The sequence below is a fragment of the Artibeus jamaicensis genome, unplaced genomic scaffold (genome assembly GCF_021234435.1).
Source record: "Artibeus jamaicensis isolate MK-2021 breed Jamaican fruit bat unplaced genomic scaffold, CSHL_Jam_final contig_233, whole genome shotgun sequence".
Lineage (NCBI taxonomy): Eukaryota > Metazoa > Chordata > Mammalia > Chiroptera > Phyllostomidae > Artibeus > Artibeus jamaicensis.
Window position 1 is genome coordinate 59,777,847 of NW_026521486.1, and position 22,928 is coordinate 59,800,774.

The 22,928-nt window shown below is 40.6% G+C and overlaps 1 protein-coding gene across 1 annotated transcript; it reads right to left on the reverse strand.

Annotated features, from left to right (window-relative positions):
* Positions 1-16,767: 16,767 nt before the first annotated feature.
* AVPR1A (arginine vasopressin receptor 1A) lies at positions 16,768-21,836 on the reverse strand. The gene is made up of 2 exons (XM_037140302.2): positions 20,548-21,836; positions 16,768-18,408 (listed from the first exon to the last, which is right to left on the reverse strand). Exons 1-2 carry the CDS (start codon positions 21,506-21,508, stop codon positions 18,122-18,124), a joined length of 1,248 nt encoding a protein of 415 aa, XP_036996197.2. The 5' UTR covers positions 21,509-21,836; the 3' UTR covers positions 16,768-18,121.
* Positions 21,837-22,928: the final 1,092 nt, after the last annotated feature.

Below are 22,928 nucleotides of genomic sequence, written 5' to 3' on the forward strand. Positions count from 1 at the left end.
TAGAATAATAGTTTTCTCTCCTTTATTTGTCAGAACTTTACCTTATAAAATTCATATGAAATGTAAAATAAAACCCATTTTATTTCATCATCAATTTTTCTGTTTATACCATGGCCTTGAAATATGTGTTCATATGTGAGAGGGCTGGTATTTCTTCTAAAGATCTTATTCATTTTTGCTAAATTACTCTTTATATAAACTTTATTTTATATGTTTGTTAATGCTCAAATTATAGTGATTTAAAAAAATAAAATTACTGACATATAAATAGGAAAAGCTGAAATTCTATGTTCTTCCTCACCCTCACTTTTCCACTTCCTCCAGTCCCTAGGGGTAACCTGCCTTAACATTTTGGTGTGCTCAGTTCAACTCTCAAACATTATGTAAGGCTCAAATATATCAGTAACTTTTTGGTTGTTGAAATTGTATTAAAGCCTTACATGAAGAAAAATCGACATCTTATATTCAACCTTCCTATTCAAAAACATATCATATCCATTTACTTAAGTCTCATTTTGTAGATCTCATTAAAACTTAATTATATATATATATATATATTCTAACATTTTGCATTGTTCATTTCTAGACAATTAATATTATGAAGGAATTGCTTTTTCCAGTATCTAGACGACCCTTGAACAACATGAGGTTGAACTGCATGAGTCCACGTCAGCAGGTTTTTTCCAATAAATTTACATTTGGCTCTCTATATCTTTGCATTTTGCATCTACAACTGGGAATCTGCAGATAAGGAGGGCGAACAGGTGCATTATTCTACGTCATATGTAAGGGAAGTGAGCATCTGTGTTGGGTGGGGCAGGGGAGGAAAGGAGGTGTCCTAGAACCAACACCCAAGGACTGTACCTAGCGACTATAGTAAAGTTTTCGGGGGAGTCAAAAGTTATAGTTGGATTTCCGACTGCATGGGGGTCAGGGCCCCAAACCCCTGAGTGGTTCAAAGGTCAGCTGTATGACTGTATTGTCTTCCGTATCGCTGGTGATCTAAACAAATGTTCCTTGTTTTTGTCTTTTACTCATTTTAATAGCTTTGCAACATATAACATTTGGGGTTTTTATACTATATAAGTACATAATGAGAAAAATAGGATAATTCCATATCCTCTACATTTGTGCCTTTGTTTCTACTTAAGATTTTATTGCTTGTTTGAAAACTTTTAGAACAACGTTAAGTACCAATGGTAATAACAGGAATTTTTATTGGTTCTGATGATAACCAGACTGTCTCCAGCTGCAACATTTAGTATGAAACTGAAAGTCTTTGAGAGGCAGAATTAGATACAAGTGGAGTCTCAGCAGCCTTATCGCTGAGTTCAAATCCTGCTGTGATCTTCCTAGAGGAATAAACTTGGGTGAATTTCTTCTACTCTTTAGGCCAAACTCTCCTGATGTCCAAGATGGGGGTAAGAGTAGTTTCTACCTCATACAGTTCTTATAAGGATTAAATAAATATTTTTAAGCACTTACAAGAACTTCAACACCAGACTAAGCATTGAGTCTAGAATTGGGGCTTTTTCATTAGTACATTTTAAACACATTCAATATGCACTCATAATTCAAAAACAATAGCAATGTGTTGGTTTAAAAACATTCAACTACTGAAGTGTAGTATTTAGGGTTTTTCTTTTCTCTCTCTCTTTTTTCCATGATGAAGTCCATTAAATTAGTTCAATATTTTTCTATTTCACCATTTCCCAAGGAATATTGTTTATTATTTAGAATCTGTGTAAATTAGTAACACTGGCATTTTTGTAGATGTAAGCTGCTAGAAATGAAATGTAGGTTTTCAGTAGTTCTAACTGTTGTAAAGCCCTGGTGCTTAAGCTGACTCCACTGCCTTCTTACCATTTATCCAAAAGCTGGCTCCTTATTTTTTTTTAAGGAATTGGAAGTGTAAGGTGTCCCCTGTGGTAGCCTCTGCCATACATATGGCTCCCCCTTGTTAGCATGGATTGGATGTGTGTGGCACACGGCCCCAGGAAGACGAGGCAAATAAATATTGGAGAGTACCAGCCTCCAGTTTCACAGATAGTCTCTTTTTTTGTAGGTAGTATTCTCATTCCCTTGAGGGTCTCGTCCAATCCCTAGACTTAAGTCCCACCTATACACTAATTGCTTCCCAAATGTTGTCTCCAGCCCTGACCACAGCCTCGCTCTCTAGAGTCATGTGTCTAACTGCCTATTCATATTTGATATTCTCATCTCTGAAGTTAACCAGAATGTCACAACATCTGGTATGGTATCTGTTGACTTGGAATAGAGTCTTGGTTGAGAGGCAGACTAGCACAGAGTCTCAAGTGTTTTGTTTAGATATTTAATGAATCTCTCAATCTTAATATGTCCAAAACTGACCTCATGATCTCTAAACCCACCCCTTCCTTGTTTTCTACATCAGAGTAAATGGCAACTCTGTTTATTTACTTGCTTAGGTCAAAAACCTGGGTCATTCATGACTCATCTTTTCCACTCAAATCCTCATCCAATCCATTAGCGAACTAATCAATTTTATATTCAAAACTTCTCTGGGATCCCACCTAGTACCATTCCTCCCTGAGCCATCATTGCCTGTTGTCTGGCTTTTTTCCAAAAGTCTCCTAACTGGTCTCTCTGCTGTAGTCTTTGTCTCTATGAGGTCTGTTCCCAACACAGCTGCCAGAATCATCTTGTAAGACACACATCAGATTTTTTCGTTCTTTTGACCCAAATCTCCATTGGCCTTCCATTTTATTTTTGTAAAAAAATTTTATTGTATTTCTCCATTAACATTAGACCCCTTATGCCTTCCTCCCCCCACAATCACTACACACTTATCCATGAGTCCTTTTCCTTTTTGGCTTGATCCCTCCAACCCCTAACCTCCCCTCCTCACTAGCTGTCATCCTGCCCTCCATCTATGAGTCTGTCTCTATTTTTCTTCTTAGTTCAGCTTGTTCATTAAATTCCACTTATGAGTGAAATCATATTGTAGGAGACCAGTTTGTTTTAGTCTGGCAAATGTGACTCAGCTCTGTATGGAAAACCTACAGAAGCGAAGTGGTGGGCAGGAGCCAGACCTTCAAACTGAGTTTTCCCTTGGGAATCAGGCCTAGAAAATGCATACAGATTCTTATGGCTTGCTCTTGCTAAAACTCCATCACCCTGGTTTAAAACAACAAATGTGTATTGTCTATCTTCAAGGTAATTTACAAAGCCTGTATGAATTCTCCCAAGGACAGAACTAATCAGCTCATTGCCATTCCCTTCTGCATGTTATTTTCATTTTCTTGATTGTACCTAAAATGTAGACAATAATATTCTATGTAATAGATAATAAATCTTTCTCTGATGTAAGACCCCAGGAAAACAATAAAAGCCTGTTTAGGCAGGGGTCAGGGTGCTCCCCTCTTCAGGGAGTGGCTAAAACACCCATAAGCACTCTCCCCTTGAGAGAGTAGTTGTGCCGTTCCATTTTTTCCCACAGGATTGTTGTCACCTGTGCATCCATTCTCGCCGTCAACCACAACAGGCGGACTCTACTGGATCAGGGTCTGCCACATCACATGGTATTTGTCTTTTCTCATTGGCTTATTTCACTTAGTACAATGTTCTCCAGGTCCATCCACACTGTCACAAAGGGTAAACTTTCTTTTAGGGCTGAGTAGTATTCAATTGTGTAAATGTCCCATAGTTGTTTTATCCACTCATCTACTGATGGACACTTGGACTGCTTCTTTATCTTGATAATTGTAAATAGTGCTGCAATGAGCACATGGGTGCTTATGTTCTTTTGAATTAGTGTTTTAGGTTTTTTTGGATATATGGGGCCTGTCCAGAAGGTATCCAGCCATGTAATATGAAAAATAGAGTCATTTATTAAAGAATATATAAGATACAAGAAACATTGTACATAGGACAATGACAACTCAGTCCCCTTCAAAGTTGGGACCTTACACAGTTCTCCTAGTCACCACCTGTTGCCATGTTGTATTTTCTTGAATCTCATTGACAGTCTGAAATCTCTTCCCTTTCAAAGGTGATTATAGTTTTGGGAAAAGCCAGAAGTCACAGGGTGCTAAATATGGGTTATAGGGGTGCTGAGTTACCTGGGCGATTTGATGTTTTGCCAAAAAACTCTGCATGAGACATGATGCATGAGTAGGTGCATTATTGTGATAAAGCAGCTAATCACCAGTTGCCCATAGCTGTGGCCTTCTGAATCATCCAGATAGTTTCCATGGAGGAATTTTTAAGCTTAAGGCAAAATCTGATGCAGATTCATTGCTGTACTCACTCATTTTGAATGCTATAACCACATAGTACACATTCATTCAACAGTGTCTACTGCCCCCACTGACTAGTACAGTGAGGTTGTCATTGTTCAAGCATGTGCTTTCCAGTGCACTCTGCTTAGCTGCCAGGTTACATCAATGTTGCACAAAGCATGCTTGTTATGTTAATAATGTCTGGACTTGTTCTGGACAGACCTTGTATTCCCAGAAGTGGGATCACTGAGTCTAAAGGTGGACCCATTTTTAATTTGTTGAGGTTTATCTATACTACTTTTCACAGTGGCTGCACCAGTCTGCATTCCCACCAACAATGTACAAGGGATCTCTTTTCTACACTTTCTTGCCAGCACTTGTTGTTTGTTGATTTATTAATGATGGCCATTCTGGTAGGTGTGAATGATATTTGATTGTGGTTTTAATTTGCATTTCTTTGCTAAAGAGTGATGAAACCATAAAAATTTTAGAAGAAAACATAATCAGTAAAATCTCAGACATTGCCCCTAATATTTTATCTTATATCTCTCCCCAGGCAAGGGAAACAGAAGAAAAAATAAACACATTGGACTACATCAGAGTAAAAAGTTTTTATACACCTAAGAAACCATCAACAAAATAAAAAGACAACCCAAAGAATGTAAGAACGTATTTGCTGATACACTTGATAGGGGGTTAATGTCCAAAATTTATAAAGAACTTACAAAACTCATCACCAAAACAACAAATAATGTAATTTAAAAATGGGCAAAATACTTGAATAGACATGTCTCCAAAGGGCAATAGACATATGAAAAGGTGCCTTCAGTGACCTTCCATTATAAATCGAATAAAACCCTAAATCCTCTTAAGTCCACCAGGTCTCCCACCTCCACACCACACCCCTGCCTTTGACATCACCACATACTGCTGTCAAGTCACTCACTCCACTCCAGCCTCCTGTGCCTTGCTGACCATCATTCTCCTGTCTTGATGCTTTTGCACCTACTGATTTTTCTATGTGCAGAATTCATTCCTTTGATGTCCACGAGACTCCCTCAGTGTTTTCAGTTCTCCCTACTTCAGATAACATTGTATCCAGGGGCTTTCTCCCATCATGCTATATAAAGTGGTCCCTTTTCTCTACTTTAGTCACTCACTATTTATTATCTCTGTACTATTTTCCTTCAGAGCAATTATTTTCATTGAACACATATTTGTTTGTTTGCATACCTGTCTTGTTTACTAAATTCCCTAATGTCTAGAAAACTCGACAGCATCTAGTAGGTTGGTATTTAATTCACATTTGCCAAGTGAACACTGTTATTGTATGATGACAAAATGTATTGTATTGTAATGTATTTTTAATGAACAATTTAAGGATCTGAAAAGGCATGGAAACTTACATGTATGATGTGTCTCCTGGGTGTGAGCCCTGTGCTAGCAAGTTTATATAGAGCTTCTGAGAATGGGTGAATTTATTATGTAGAATTCAGTTTTTATTTAGGGATTAAACTGTTAAAAGGATTGGATTAATACATAAAATAATTATAGAAATGTTCTCAAAAACAGAAAGTTAGTAATGTCCACTGAGACCTTAGATACTTTTAATAGAGGGGAAAGCCATCCATTTCATTCATGAGGAAAAATAATTAACATGTTAATACTTCATTAGAGAAGAGACATATACTGAGGTGTGACCGAGAGTGTAATTGTTTGTTGAACACATTTTTGTAGAAGAGAGGGAAATGACACAGAATCAATGAACAAAATAAACTAATGAGCAAAATAGAACCAGAGACATTGAATCATGAACTAGACTGACGAGTAAGAAGGGAGGAGGAAGATGGGGTCCATTTGAAAGAAGGTGAAGGGACTAGTCCAGAACATATATGAAGGACCCATGGACATGGACATTGAGGTAGGGACTGACTATGGAAGTGTGGGGTAGGGTGGGTGGAGGGTGCAAAGGGGAAATAATTGGAACAACTGTGACAGCATAAATAAGAAAATATTTAAAAAATTGGCTGGTGTAGCTCAGTGGATTGGGCACGGGCCTTCAAACCAGGGGATCAGGGTTTGATTCCTAGTCAAGGCACATGCCTGGGTTGCAGGCCAGTTCCCAGCAGGGGACATAGGAGAGGCAACCATACATTGATATTTCTCTTCCTCTCTCCTTCTCTTCCCCTCTAAAGATAAATAAAAAAATGAAATCAATGAATAAAATTTAAAAATTTAAAAATAAAAAACTGCTAGTAAATAAAGTACTTAAAAATCTTTTAATATGAAAAAATAAATTTAAAAAGAGAAGCTGGGGACTCCAATGGCAGATTCCTTATTCTCAACAGCACAACCTCTCTGGTAAGGGGAAATAAAAGTCACACAGGCCTAGTTTTAAATTCTTGTTCTGAATTTGGTGCCTCTATGATCTTTGGCAAGCTGCTCTGAATTTCTATCCCTGAATTTAAATAATAAGCTTTTCCTAAGTATTAAGGGTACAACTGTAAGGGTAATACTGCCTATCAGATTTAGAAAATGGGCAATAAATAGTAGCCATTTTGTATTTTTCTCTAGGGCTGAGTTCTATTTTGTAAAGATGTTAGACTCTTGTTAAAGAATGAGTGTTGTACATCAATAATTAGCTAAAAACATTTAAGGTATTATTATCAATGAGATCCTTAATGTCTTACTTTCCTGGATGAGCACTGTGACTTCTGTATGTTCTGTATGTTTTATTGGACAAACACTGTGACTTTATTCAAGTCTATGCTTTCAGCACCTGCTGTAAGTCTTTTTGAAGCTCATTATTTATAGTTCTGGGTCCAGTCTGAGGACCGTGCAGTCTTCTTTCCCGTACCAGGGTAATTTGGGGCTCCTCTAGTCCTGGTGATTACAAGGCAGTGCCTGGAGGAGGGTCTTAGGGTCTTAGGTTGTCCTCATGTCAGAAAGGAAGCCTGTGTGGTATATGGGTTACGGAGCCCCAGAATGAAGTTGTCCAGATGCTGGCTCATGAGTATGCCCCTTCTTTCTTCCCCAGTGAAGTTCTTGTGAATAAGTACCATCTTCTCTTAAGTTCTGAGTTTGTAATCTTGCTTTATAATCATAATGATATAACACTGATTATTGAAATAACAAATATTGCTATAACTATATTTAGAAGTTTGGAGAGAAAAGATGAAGGGGAGTGTACTGAATCTCATAACAGGAAGTCAAAAATGATTTAAGTAAATCAACAAATTTAAGACTAGTATATTATTTTACCTCTAGAAAACAATTTTTTCATCATCTTTGTTGGAGATCGCCCTGCCTGGTTTCAGAAGCTGTAACTCCCCATAGCTAAGGCTGAGTGAGACTTTGGGACCCTGATCCGCTAAGGTGATAAAGCTTATCTCCCTGGCAGGGGTGTTGCCTCTGCCTCCTTTACTTCACCCTGCTCAGCCCAGAGTGGATGACCTCTGATGGGTAAGATTCCTCAAAGGAGGGGTAACCTAAGATAGGCATGGTTGTGAAGGACCCTTAGGGCTACGGGAAGGACTGGAAGGGCTATGGAGAAAGGGGGTGATGGACCGTTGCCCCTCCGGGTTGACATAGCCTGAGTCTTCATTTTGTCTGCAAGAAGTCTCCTAATCTCTTGGCTGCCTTTCTTCCTCCCACTGATTTAAGCCTAAAACAATGCCGGAGGTAGGTGTAGCTCTGTTCTATAAAGGGCGGATTCCCCTGGGGTTATCTGACCTAAGAAAGAATGCATAAAATCCTGTGAAATCTGCTTTGCTAATACCCTCAATTTAAATGATAAGGATCCAAGCAGAAAATGAGTTTGTTTCCGAAAGTTTTATGGCCCTTTACCTATCTGACCCTGACTCAAAATAAGCCCTCATACTTCTTTGAATGTTATCTATTGTTTGACCCCTAATGCTCGACAATGATTGATGAGCTTTACATACAGGGGCTGTATTCCTATGCAAATGAACCCAATAAAAAGCCCATTGAGAAAGAGGCTCCCGGCCCTTCTCCTTTGAGAGATGAGCCACTTTTCCTCCCCAAGTAGATCAGGTCTTGGTAGACTTATTCTCATCTGTGGTGGCCCAGGGTGTGGGGACCCTGTGGGTGGACCCCCCCCCATCTTAGTACCATTTAATTTTTTAGATTATATGTATGTATTACATTGTTAAAATAGAAAAAAATTAAAAAGAATAAACAATAGACATTGTAAATATAAATATATACAGATATTAGACAAAAATTTTTCAATAGATTAATGATGCTACTGTGAGATGACTATGTCCAGGTGCTATGGGAATGTAGCTCAATCTTCCTGCCTGTGGGGAAAGAAATGATTATGAGAGAGACACTCAAGTGTCTGTCTTAGAAACTGGAGTTTAAGGGATGGGTTTATGGGAGAGATGCAGTCATAAGGAAGCTGGGTAGGGAAAATCTTCTATACTGGAGGGCAGTGTTCCCCTTGCTTCAGCAAAAACATAGGCTCTCTTTCTAAAATAACTTTTACTTTAGCCTTTGAATTTCTAGTGCATTCTCTTTTTCTGCATTCTGGAATCTGGTAACTACAAAGGAAACTTCTAAGGACAACATTCTGGTGCAAGAGGCAGAGCAAGGAACCCCAGCGAGCACTTCTCAGGAAGTGACCGGCCTGGACAATTTGATTTTATCTTGACATTTCAGAGGCTACATATACCAGATATGGGATCAATCTGGGATGAAACCCTGAAAATGATTAAGCGGTGCTTTTCATCACCATTCAGGAAAAAAGCTCCAAGACCTTTTAAGGCCTTGCTCCCCAAAGTCTGGTGCATGGATCAGCAGCCGTCATCACTAGGGAGGCTGTTGGAAACACTCAATCTCATCAGCCCCAGTGAATCATAATCTGCTGATTCAGATCATCTCCATTGGAATAAGATCCCCAGGTTGTTTGTAAATTAAAGTTTGAGAAGCACTGGTTCGAGGAACTAGGGTTCAGAGGCCTTCAGGTGGGCTGAGAAGAACTGTGTGAGCAAGTGTTGAAAGGCTGAGCTGAAAGGAGTTTTCTCCAGGTACAAGTGGGCTGAAGCTGCACTGGTAGCAGCAGCTAATGAGTCCGAGGCAGGGCTATATTGAAGGGCTAGATGGGCCAGCATAATGTGGTGACATCAGTGTCTAATGCCACTTACTGGGAAGGAGAACGAATTTTCAGATTAAGAAATGAAATATTCTAGTTTAGAGACTTATCTTTAGCTCTAGCACCCTGCCTTCCACTCAGACCAAAGTTGAACAGGCAAATTGGAAAGGCATGCACAGGTCGGCTAGCAATAGGGACAATTTTAAGGTAAATAAAAAAAAGTTACAGCTGAGAAGAAATTAGTTCTCCCACCTTCCTAAAATGCTCAGAGACACATTTTCTGCATTTGAATAAGAGAGAAAAATAACACCTAAGAAAGCCTAAAATATTCAGAAAGAATGGGAAAATTCAGGAACCCTAACCATAGGTGTCCCTTTATCTTTCATTTAAAATGGAACTATTGAGCTGGGCACACACTTTTCATTTCTACAGAGCAGTTTACTAGTCAAAAGATTAGCTATTTTAAAGATTAACTGTAACAGCTCTTTATTCTAATGAAGTGTAAATCATATTGGCATTTTATTTTCCAAAGAACCTGAACTTTTCATATTTCCTCGAATGTGAGTGCAGGCCTTGAAAAATCAGACTTATACTCCATAAACACAAACAGAAAAAGCAGTGAATGATTCTGGAATGAATTGACTCCAACATTCTTAGCCTGTGTTTAACACCAAAACAATAATTTACTTGTCCACTCAAAACATTCATTCTCACACTATTTACATAACAACATAGTGAAGATTTGACATTGACAACATAGTGAAGATTTCTATATATTTTAAAGATTACTTTTTAAAGGAAAGTTCATGTATTTGTTTAAGAAAATGACCAGTTTTGCTTAGGTAAGCCATTTTAAAAAAATTCCTGGAGGCTGGGTTTTATAGTCATCTAAACTGCAACCATCTTATTGAAGTTCTTCAGGATTTTTAGCAGATCGGTTGTAAATTAGAATAAAAATAGAGGGGAAAAAGACATTTTTGTGTATTTACAAAAACTTCCAAATGGCAAATTCTCCCCTTCTATCTTTGCCATTAGGATCCTTGTTTCTATCCCAAGCTGCTTAATCATTTGCCTCTACTGTTTTGGGTCAGAGGTTGGGCAGATTATTTGGATGCCACAGTGAACAGTGTCTCTACAAAATGAAACACTTCAAGGATAACTATCAGTTGCAATACCCCCAAAATGTTCATATTTTGTAGGGTTTTTATTTTTTTGGAAAAATGGAAGTTAGGTAAGAATCTTATCTGAGTTCTTTGTTATCTCCAAATACAGTCTTCAGGTCCTTTGGCTTTTCTGAAAATGCTCCACGTGATCACCCATAAGTGGAACCTAATCAACAAAACACACAAGCAAGCAAAATATAAGCAGAGACACTGAAATACAGAACAAACTGGCAGTAACCAGAGGGGAGGGGGGAGAGGGATAATGGGGGAAAATAGGGGAAGGGCCATCAAGGAACAGGTATAAAGGACACATGTATGAAGCCAAATGGGGTAGGATGGAGTGTGGGGCAGAGGGGAGTGGGGGGGGTGGGGTGGAGACAACTATACTTGAACAACAATAAAAAAATAATTAAAAGGAAAAAGGCCCTCAGTCTTTATAGGCTGCTCTGCTTTCAAGAGCTCCATGGGACTAAATGGTTTCGGTGTGTTCTGGGCCCTGGACTTCCCATGGACAAGCCCCTTGAGGGACGAGACGCATCATTCAAATCAGATTGTGAAAGGGGGGTGCCATTCCTCTGAAAAATTTTGTGCCATTGCCTAAAAATTGAGCCACGGCTGGAAAGTGAAGCCTGGTAAATGGAGGGTGCTTTTAAATTGGCATGAGGGGGAGGGAAAGGAGAGAGAAGAGAGGGATATAAAAGCTTCCAGTGGAGATTTTGACAGATGTCTGGGCCCAAGGGCAAGGCGAATTGTGTTTGGATTTTTTCCTCATGTTTCCATGTTTGCAAATATCTTAGAGTTGTTGATGGGTCTATTTTATATAATATTGTTTTACAATAAAGTAGTAAGTAAGCTGGAGCAAAGATTGGGGCCAGGCAGGGCATTAAGGACATCATGGTTTTAAAATATAACACTCAAAACTATAGACAATAAAAACATAAGTGATTTCCAGGGGTTGGGGAAAGGAGGGTGGAACACAGGATTTTTAGGCAGTGAAAATACTGTGTATGATACCATAATGGTAGATACATGCCATTATACAGTTGTCCAAAGCCACAGATTGAACAACATCAAGAGTGAGCCTAACATAAAGTATGCACTTATGGTAATCATAATGTATTAATGTAGGCCCATCAATTGTAACAAATGTATAACTCTGATAGGAAGAGAGGGTATATGGGAAATCTCTGTACGTTCCACTTAGTTTTTCTGTGAACCTAAAACTGCCCTTAAAAAAAAAGTATGTGGAGTATCTGCATCTACGTCCGTGTATCTATCCCAATAGCGGGTGCTTTTGCTTATGCGTGACTGCTACGGGAAGGAATGTTACAGCATTTCCTCTGAGAGTGTTGTGGGAAAACGTCTGGTAGAGCATCGTGAGATGGTCTTGCACAATAACTGTGCACTGAGGGGAACAGAGCAGTCCAACATGGAAAAACAGCCATTGTGTGCAAGTTACACAAGTGCATTAAAAGGGAAGAATCTGAACTTTTTAGGCACCCTACATATGTTTTACAACTAGTTTAAAAGAAATGAAGAAAAAAAGAGGTGACTTAAAAAGCTTGATGCAGTTTGAATTCTTTGGTAGAGGAAAAACAACATGACTTTTAGTATGAGAGTGGCTCTTATGCTTGCGGAAATGTGTCTCTAAACACTTTTAGAGACAATGAGCTGTTTTGAAAAGCATTGTCTAGGTGGGAGTGTTTTTGACAAAATCTAAATTGTTCTACAAAACAAAGGGAAGAAATGTTAATTTCTGACAGTTGGAAAAACAAGGGTTTTGGGTCTTGGTAGTGAGAGGATGATTGAGTGAGACAGCAGCCAGCAAGGTCCTAAAAGGAAGGACAGTTAGAGACTAATCCCCATTAGAAGGGACGACCATGAACCCTTAGAGGAGTGCATGATTCAGGTTCTCTTCTGAGGCATAATCTAAGCCCCCACTGGCCCCCCAACCTTCCAGGGGACCCCATCACACAGGGCAGCCACATGTCCAGGATTGCTGGAAGAAAAGTGTCAGGGGAATGAGTGAAGAAAAAGCAGTCACGAGAAGTGAACTAATGTGCTGTGGATTCAGAGTTGAACAGAGGCGGGAATTCATAAAGACCCTCAGGATTCCTCTTCAATCTCAGGCAAGACACAGACTTTGCCTTGTTCTTACAAATGCTGCTAGTCACTTTTCTTTATCTAATACATAAATATCATATGTGTAGCATCTACATTAATTTCATTAAGGATAGAGTGTGTTATAAACTGCTACTATAATATGAAGATTCTAAGATGAAGAGGAAATACTTTCTATTTTTAGGATGAACATGTGATAGTTGTGGAGAAGACAGCAAGAAATCAACATTGCAACCATTCTGATACATGTCATAGTGAAGGTATTCAGAGGGCTTTTGAAGTGAAGCAAGGGGAGAAATGATTAACTCTAGAGATTATGGAGACTAAAGACAGAAAATGCACAAATTCTACACTAGCACATTTATCTGAGTCTTCTGGTATACAATGGAACTACTAGTTCAATTTTACCTGATTGATAGGACCTTTTAAAAATCGGTTTTGGTAGAAATCCTGTTTATTCTGAAGCATTTATAAATCTTTTAAAATAACAGTGAGTTTTAAAATAACGGTATTTTAAAATAGAGATTCCAATCTCCATTTCTTCCATTCTGGGCATTCACTGTTTCTAGAGTGTAAGCCAAAACCAAAATAAGCCTTTTAGTCCACGCCATTAGGGTATAACTTATAAAAGAAAAAAAAATTAAAAGTTCATATGATTTGAAGTTATTAGCCCACAGCATAAAGAATTCCAATGTTAAAGACCGTGAAACGGAAAGAGGCTTGCTCCACAAACCCAGAAATCAGTTCCTCCACTTCTAGAGGCAAATAGAAGAGACAATTCTCCAGCTTGGATGGCACACAGGGCCTCGCTAACCGATCACTTTGGTTGTGCTAATGCAGACTAAAATAAATTAGTTTGACTTCATTTTGGGGATTTACTGAAAAGGCAGTTATGAAGTTTCCTCTGTTCTCGAGATAGAGTATAAACGTGAACTACTGTGTGCTCAGAGAGAAAGCTGTCGATGGAAACCAGCGGTAAGACATTTCTTTGTTTTTCAAAAGCAGCATAATGAAACTGAAATATATTTTCTTATTAAAGCAGATTGCAGAAAAATTCTTTCAAGGGATTTTGAGATTTGTTTTTATTTGTGGAATCATTCCAATACACAGTAAAATTATGAAATCAATTCACCAGTAATTTAAGTATAATACCACAAGCCACTTTTTCTGTAAAGGACCAAATATTAGGTACAATCACAAAACATTTCAACATCCATCAAAATAAGAATCATATAACTTCCCAAGAAAACACATTTGAAATTATTCTGTATATAGCATATTAAGCCTGGAGATACAGACGTTTGAAAAACAATTCTAAAAATGGAATATTAAATACACAATATTAATTTTTAATATATTTGCTATAATAATGAGCTAATACATTATAGAATGTCATAAATCCTGTGATATAAATACAACTATCTTCATGTGTGGAAATGTTAATTATTTTATTCAATAATAATGATCAATTATGTTGATACTACCATCAAATTTATCCTCAAATTTTTTAACTTGACTCTGGGACACAAAATTATTTAATTCACTCTATGACATTTTGTCTTTATTTAGAATATAAATCAATGTAAAAAATATGTGATTTTATATTTTATAATATAAAAAAGTAATGGCATTTAATTTTTAGCTATATATTTTTAATACTGACATACTATAGGTCAAACATTTATTCATGATAATTTCCTATACCTAAAAAACTGAATTAGAATAATACTATTTAAATGCCTGTGTATACAATGGAATCACACAGTCTGTGTGACTCAACCCATTTAGGCTGCCTTGAGGACATAACTCATAGATAGTCCTTCAATTTTGCTCAGAGGGTCTGAGGTCAAATTGTAATGAAGAATTATTCTCTAATCTGTATTGCCCTTCATTACCGATGACTGCATCTATTGACAACGATGCTGTGTGCATTAAAAGGGCCACAGGGAAGGAGAGAAAGGAAGGAGGAAAGTGGCTACTTCTGCACCTCTGGGACTAGCATCCCAGATGGCCCTGCCCTGGGCTCACTCTAAGTAGAGCTGTTGCCTCCTGTATGAAAATCCAAAAGGACTCAGTCTATGTGGACCTAAAGGAGGCTACTCTCTGATATTTGGGGTGAAGGACTAAACTCAATATCTCCCTATATAGCTCCTAATTATGATTGGGTGGTAGAGAAAACTCTGAAGCTATAATTTAAAGCACCTGGTGTCCAATTACATTATGAAAATGTAGGTTTTAGGATCTGAAAAACATAAAACTTTAATACAATTGGATGGCTTTACTTATATAATAACAAATTAAAGTTGTGTTTCTTAATCATCAATGGTTTGTCCATTCCAGTAACTATAATAAATTTAGGAGGGTACTACATGTTATTAGGACTACTCAATATTTTTTTCTCTTCAAAAACCACACCCTTCTCTCAATTATGGCTGAAGACTGCTTTGATGATGATAGAAATTCTGCATGTAAGACAAGTATATAATTAACCATGGAATTTCACTAATTTGCTTTACAGTTACATTCCAAATGATATTTTAATATAACAGTTGGGTAGTTTTATACCTTAAAAAAATACATGTCCAAAAATGAACGTATTATGTACTTTAAAATGTTTTTTTTTAATCACCAAGTAACAATGATCAAATGCCCAACACACAATACTACCTATTTCTCCTTACAGGTCATTATTTATCAATCATTTTCCCATACCCACATAGACACATTACTATTGTGTATTTGCAGGGTCTTGCCACAGATAACTGTGCAAAATAGGGTGGTACAACACATTCATTCTTAACTGCAAGCTTCCATTTGACATTATACCTAGGATCTTCTCTTTGGTCAAGAAAGGGAAATCTCTTCCCAAAACAGCTTTTTTTTCCCCTTAAAACCCACTATTTCCTTTCTTCTGAAATAGACAGGCAAAACTACTTCAATTTGAAATATTGTTTTGGAACACATGAATATCATTCATGGGTATGTAACATTAAGAAGATTTAGCAACTATAAAAGTTAAGCTTCTCAGCCTAAACCACAGAGAATAAGACCATCTACCTGCTTAGTGCAAAACTCTCACCAGATTGCCTGGTGTCTCCCCAGACCTGTTCCCCTGTCCTGCCTCTTCATGCCTTTAAAAGGAGAAAACATAGCTGGGCAGGTTCGTGTGCACCTTATTTGATAGGTGTTCCTGGAAGTAAAATTCAAACTCAATTGCTTTACATTTTGACCAGCTACAAGAACCATAAGGTTATTACTTTAAATAAAGATAGATTTAGGGAAAAAGTGGGCTCATCTTTGTTCCACCCCAGAAAAGCTTTAGTTTTTTAACTCATTTGTCAAAAGGGCTGACAGTGGTACAGAGGTTGGGGTTACTGAGATGCTGCTGTGCCTCTGATAACAAAGAATTGATCAACTTACCTGATGGCTCATATTGGACAGTGCCCTTTAAGAAACATATTTGTTATTTTTGAAAAGCAGAATTCTAAGACCTCAGGGCTTCATCTCTATAAAACATTGGCAAGCTTTTTGGGGAGCATATCAATCCAGGGAGTAAAAGACCTGAGAATTTGGCAAAGCAAGAGAATGAAGAGGAGTGAAGTTATGGTTCCAGGTTCTCACAGTGCCATCCAGTCTCCAGTTTCTTATCCATGGAGTTCATTCCAAGAACCAACAATACTATTAAAATAACGGTCACTTCCTTTAAGAGATGCAAAATATGCATGATGTATCCTCAAATCTAAGAAAGAAAAGGAGCCAGACAAAATAGCTTGAAAAAACACAGTTCCATTAATAAAAAAAATGTAGCATCAGCAGCCAAATGATGTAATTTATCTCTTTAGAAATGAAAGAGGTGGATGCTCTTGGCTGGCTTCGGTTCACCTGCAGTCAAAGGAGAGCAAGTTCTATCTTTAACTTGCAAAACTGAAGTTAGGCAGATGTCAAGCTTAGTGGTCACTGGCAGTACTTTCCAATGAATCAGCGAAGCTATATTTAAATTTTAGGATTTTATACCCCACCATGAAACCAACAAATTCTGGCTAATGAAAAGTAAACAGAAAAGGGCTGAGCAATTCAGAAGGCCCCAAGACTATAATAAAAGCAACTGCTATCATTTGTATAGCACTTGGCAGTTTATTTATGAAGGTCTTTCACACACTTGGTTTCATGTAGTCCTCACAATAATCTTGGGAGGCAGTGTTATCAACTCCCTTGTACAGCCGAGGAAATAGAAGTTTCTTGTATGTTTAAGTGATTTGCCTGAAGTCCTGCATTTCGTAACAAAGGTAGCCAGATGAGGTGCAGAGCAGTTCTCTCTCCATCTCCATGGCATCAAGTTCGAAACCCTGCCTCTCTGCTGCTGACACTGTTGGATGGGTGGGAGACCAAAGGGAAGCCCAAGCTATTTTTAATTAAATGTGAGGCGACATAGTGTATCCTGAGCCACTTTTTAGCAGACTGTCTTATGAGTCTGGATTCCCTGAACAGGAAGCAATGAGCCTGTTAACATCCAGCACAACTTTTTGTTAAAGGGTGCTGTCCAATATAGCACAATGTTGTAGTTCCACATTGGTCAAGACACTTTTATGACGTTCCAGGGACCGTCTGCATAGCACCTTGGACACTCTGCTTCTACTCTTCTCATAAAACCGAGTATTCCTGATACAAATCTGACTTTAAAACGATCTTGCAGTAGGAGAAAAAAGAAAATATCAGTGAATCGACACTTTTTTCCCTAGCCTGAAGCATCTTAGTCCATTGGCTTTTCACAACTGATAAAACATCAGGAACCTAAAAGAGGGAACTGCCAGTTCTGAAGTTCCTGTTTTGAAATCTAGGTGATTTATAGCTTCTAACAGAACTTTCTTCTTTCCCCTCTGAACCAGATACCACCTGCTCATATACGCCTCTAGCACTCATGCCTTTCCAGGGCACCATCCCTTGTTTAGGCCACCGTTTGAGGCAGCATTTTCTGATGTATGTAAGTTGAATGTACCGGATGGGGACAGTTTCTTTCAAGTCGCTTCTAATTCCTTTCAAACACTAAGACTGATTGAAGATGAGCTCACTTTGTTCAGAAATAAGACCCTTACATTATATGACTTTTAAACCAATCAAACCTTACTTATGTCAGAAATAAAAAGAAAACAAAAGAAAAGAAACCAACAATAAAATATAAAGTCAGGATGGCTATGATTTTTCCCTTTAGAAACTTGTCATATTTATTTCTGGGAATTAGACCTGAAAATTTCAGTGTAGCATTTTTATTACCATTCCGTAGAAAACAATTCATAGCTTTTGGTCATAGCAATGTGAAAATGCAAATAGAAAAGAAACAGAATCTTGTACCCAACGAGTTGATTTATGCTTATCTCATGTAGTTCATTTGTTCTAATGACTGCTAGCCGGATTCAGCCAATGGGCCCCAAAGTCTGTTACAAGAGTCAGCTGCATGATCGAGGGGCTCAGGTTGAAATAGGAATGAATCTGATGAACTTGGAAGATTTAGGCGAGTCCTTCCAAGTGCTCATACTGTTTGTCGGGCTTCGGTTGTTAGTGTAAGAAGTCTGTCTTCTGCTCGTACTGTCTGAGTCCTCTTTGTTGAACCCTTGATTCGTGTTCTGGCAGCAGGGGAAGCTTCGGATGAAGTCTTGTAGGAGATGGCCACTAAAAAACATGTATATCCAGGGGTTGCAGCAACTATTCAAGGAAGCCAGTAACGCAGTGATGGTGATGGTCGGGTTTTCTGACTCTAAGGAAAGTGTAAGAGGAGATTATTCAAACAGTTAAAGGCAAATAACTGAGCCCTGGGTAAATTTATTTTTCTATTGACTAAGGAAAGCAGAAAAAAATTTATGGGTTAATAAAGAAAATGAAGTCTTTTGGGAGGTGGTACATGGAAACTGCTTGGTTATAAAATATTTTCATAAGCAAAATGCCTTGAAATCCATTCAAATATTTTAAAGACACTATTAAAATATTTAAATAGAATAAGTGGAACTTTTAAGGGGTTAAGAATATTAAGTAATTTATTTAAAATTTTTTTGTATCCTTTACACTACCACCAGCATGTGCTAAAGGACACAGCACTTAGAGAATGGCTGCAATTTCAATGACATTTCGACTCCATACCCACATACACCAAATTGTATTCATCCCAATAACTCGGGCAAAAGTATGACATCATGGACCATGTTTAGCAGTTTTAAATTTTTAAATACTAAAACACAATTGTGTAATATCATAACTATATAGAAGGGGATAGTTGAAATAGGCCCCTGAAGGATACAATATTTGGTGGTTTTTCTTTGGTTAGTTAGAAAATTCTTTTGATTTTAAAAGAAAACCATCTCTGTGGTTTAGACAATCAAATTATATTATTATTAAGAACAGCTCAGTTAGAAGATTCTGGTAGGCTTTTGAAATATTTTATGTTACTTTGCACTGGTAAACTCCATACCTATTATAAACTTTCACAGTAGAATAGATAATATGCCTTTTCTGAAGGTAACAATACTCAGCAAGCACTGATTCTCCCTTGATAATAGAATGTAAGTGTGGGTCTTCTCATGCTGTGCCAGAACAATAAATTACAGGTTACTTCATCATTCTATACTTTTAAAGGTGGTCGTGATCCAAGACTAAGACTATTAAAAAAAATGGAAATCGTCAACACACCTACACATGAGTGAAGAAGTTTTTAGTACCAGGTCTAAATCCCAATAAAGTAATTATTAAACTGAATTTTTATTTGATTGGCAATCATTAAGAGGCTGCTAAGACCAAACAAGACAGAAATAGTAAACTAAAAATATAGCATTTATGTTGTATTTTCATCTGTAATATTATAGTCATGCAAATATTTTCATTTGTTTCAATTAAATTCACTCTCGCATGTTTCATTGGCACATGTAACTTCCAAAGTATTTCACATTTACTTCATACCCAGTCCCAAATACCCATTTTCCAAGTACAGATTTCTTCCCAGATACCCATTTTCCAAGTAAAGCTGTTGTTGGTAACATTCTATAGTATAATTCTTTTGAAAGTTTTTTTTCTTGCTAAAAGGAATTTTTTTCATGATACAATATTAAACAATTCCCTTTGGGATAAAGTCTTGTGACGTTCATTGTTTAGTCTGTAAAGGAAATAAAATCGAACAAGCTAGTAGGTGTAGAGAACACTCTCCATGAACTCCTGCAAGGGTTGCACAGAGAGGTGTATGAATGTGTGGTGAAGATATTGCTGAAAGACTGATTAATTAGTCTCACAAATTTACAGCTTTTAAAAATAATTCTCCTGTGAAATACCAGAGAAAAAGAGTGTTAAAGTAACTGTTAGAAAAAAACTTAAAAAACAAGAAATGGAACACTAGCTAAATGCCACATTAGAATTACTGACTTCTTAAAGAATTCTTCCTTCAGAAAAAGTTTGTCCATTTTACGCTTGCCCTTGGGGCATGTCTACAAAGTTTTTGTATTAATTGTGATATTTTCACAAAGTAGCAAAAGCAGTTGTGAGAGTAAAACTAATTCCTTGAATCCAATAGATTGGAAAGCAGGTAATTAACACAGAGGTTAGTGATTGGCAGAAAGTCATTCTGTTTTTGTAATTGTGTGGCTGCTCACTTTAGGGCGCAGTTTCTGGATTTGTGGTCTTCGGATCACTGCGAGCTACGGGTGCGGATTGCTGGGCCCCATTCCAGAGGTACTGAATCAAAACGTCTGGGGCAGGGACCCCAGAAACTTGCCTTTTTGATAACTTCAGGCAAGGTGTAATTCTCATGCACACAGAAGTTTAAGGATTGTCCTAAAGGATGTGATAAAGAGAATCCCCACCCCTGCTCCCGCGGCTCCATCCCTGCGCCTTCCTCTATTGTCCCGACACCTACCGACCCATCTGAGGTTCTCGTCCCAGACAGACCACATCTGGATGACGAAGAAGGGCGCCCAGCAGACGATGTAAGCCGTCACGATCACGAACGTCATCTTCACCGTGCGGATCTTGGCGCGGGAAATGGACTTCACGCTGCTGACACAGGGCTCGAGCAGGAGCCCGTTGTGGAAGGCGCCGCCGCCGGGGCCCTCGGCACTCTGGCCTCCGCGCGGCCCGGTCTTTCCGCGGAAGTTGCGCCAGATGTGGTGGCAGATGAAGCCGTAGCAGGTGCTGAGAATGACCACCGGCCCCACGAAGATGCCGCACGTCATCCAGGTCACGTAGGCGCGGGGCCCCCAGGGCTGGATGAAGTTGGCCCAGCAGTCGTAGGCCTTGGTGACGTTGTCCACCTGGACCATGGAGAAGACGAAGTACTGCGGCGTGCTCAGCACGAAGCTCAGCGCCCAGGCCGCGGCGATCATCACGCGCGAGCGGCGCGCGGGCTGCTGCAGCGTCTTCAGCGGGTGGCACACGGCGATGTAGCGGTCGGCGGTCATGACCACCAGCATGTAAGCGGACACGAACATGACGAACACCTGCAGGTGCTTCACCACGCGGCACAGCCCGTCGGATCCCCGGAAGCGGTAGGTGATTTCCCAGCACAGCTGCGGCAGCACCTGGAAGAAAGCGACGGCCAGGTCCGCCAGGCTGAGGTGGCGAATGAAGAGGTGCATGCGGGACGTCTTGCGGGGCGTGCGGTGCAGCGCCAGCAACACGGTGCTGTTACCCAGCACACCCACCACGAAAGTCACGGCCAGCACGGCGATCTCCAGTTTGGCGAGCTCCTCGTCGCGCTCGTCTCTCTGCGCACCTTCGCCTTCCCCGAGCGCCCCCGTTTCCCGACTGCGGTTGGCCTCGCCCGTGGTCAGCGGCCACAACAGGCTGGAGTTGCCCGCGGACCCTGTGGCTGAAGGCATGCTGTCCGCGCGGCGCCCCTTCGACTGCCGCCGAGGCTCGTTCCCTCCCGGCCTCCGCGTGCGCGGGCTCCCGCCCGAGGCGTCCTCTCCGCCTCGCACTGGCCGCCGGCCGGGATCCGCTGTCCCTCCCGCAGGCGTCCGCCCGCGCTGCCTCCCACCCACGAACTGAGCCGCTCTCCGTCCGCCTCCCGCAGCTTTTCCTGCTCGGCCCCTTGGCAACTCGGAGGAAGCTGGGGAGGTGCGTTCCGAGCCTCTAAAAAGCACTGGGCTCCATTACTTAGGCGAGGTTTGTTTCCCCAGAAAACGCTCCCTCCCGCCCCCGCGGCTGGAGGCTGCTCCGTGCCTACGATCCCCACCTCCCCACCCGCTTCCCGGCGGGTTGTTTATTTTCCCCTCCGCACGTCGGCGACTCGTCCTCTTTACATCACCACTGCAGGGGCGGGGCGCGGAGACTTGCCCCGTCCTCCGCACGATAGGCTGGATCTCGGCGCTTTCCCGCTCCTCTCTTCCAAAAGTCTCGGAAAACAGGGCGTGTCGTGCCCTTTCTGGGCTTGCAACCGTTTCCTGGAGCCTCGCTCAGTGGCCACCTCAACCCCGCATTGGACTTCAACAGATGCTTTCAATACCTTCCCTAGAAACCCCGAGTTCACCGCCGGGCGCGCGAGCTCTTGCGCCCGAAATTGGCGCAGGACCTCCCCTCCTCCAGCCCGGGTTTCTCCCGCCGCAGCGACCCGAATAATTTTCTTCCCAGGGGAGTTTGGCTGCGGGAATGCCCACGCTCCGGGCCCCCTACTCCCCTTCCTCCTTTGCAGAGTAACAACCGGGTGACTCGGCGCGCACGCTCCTCGCGGCAACTTCTGCGCCGAGCTGTTCCCTGCCCCTGTTCGCATCGGCGAGGACGCGCTCCCTTTCCCGCTGCAGCCTCGCGGGCGGGTACCTGCGTCGGGGGAGGGACCCCTCGCGGCTTTCCAGTTTCGTCGGGGTGGGGGTGCGGGGAGACGAACACAGTTTACTCTAAGTTAGATCCTTGGGGTTTTCTCCGGGGAAAAGCCTGATTCTCACAGAGACGATAGGCGGGAACTGGGCCACGATAGTCCGTGGGGACGTCTCCTCGAGTGGATAGAAAGCAGCTGCCGGAAAACGGCCACCCAGGCAACGCTGGCCAGGGCACCGAAGCAGAAACTCTGCCAGGCCGCTGCACTGGGAGGGGTCGGGGTGGCGGTGATGAGAAAGAGTCCGCCGTGGCGGTAAGGAGGCGCCAGGCAGGAAGAGTTCTAGAAAAGAACGCCTACCTGTTGTGAATTAGTTACTCCGGACAGCGGGAGCTCAGCTGCGGGCCCAGGCGAGGCAGGACGCCTCTGTGAGCTCTGCGTGTCCACTTTGTGAAGCTGTGCTGGGAAGGACAGCAAGGGGGCGCTGT

Coding starts and splice junctions, on each gene's coding strand:
- AVPR1A (XM_037140302.2), bottom strand. CDS start 21,508: ATGCCTTCAGCCACAGGGTCCGCGGGCAACTCCAGCCTGTTGTGGCCG. Junction 18,409..20,547: donor CGAGAACCTCAGATGGGTCG/GTAGGTGTCGGG, acceptor CACTTTCCTTAG/AGTCAGAAAACCCGACCATC.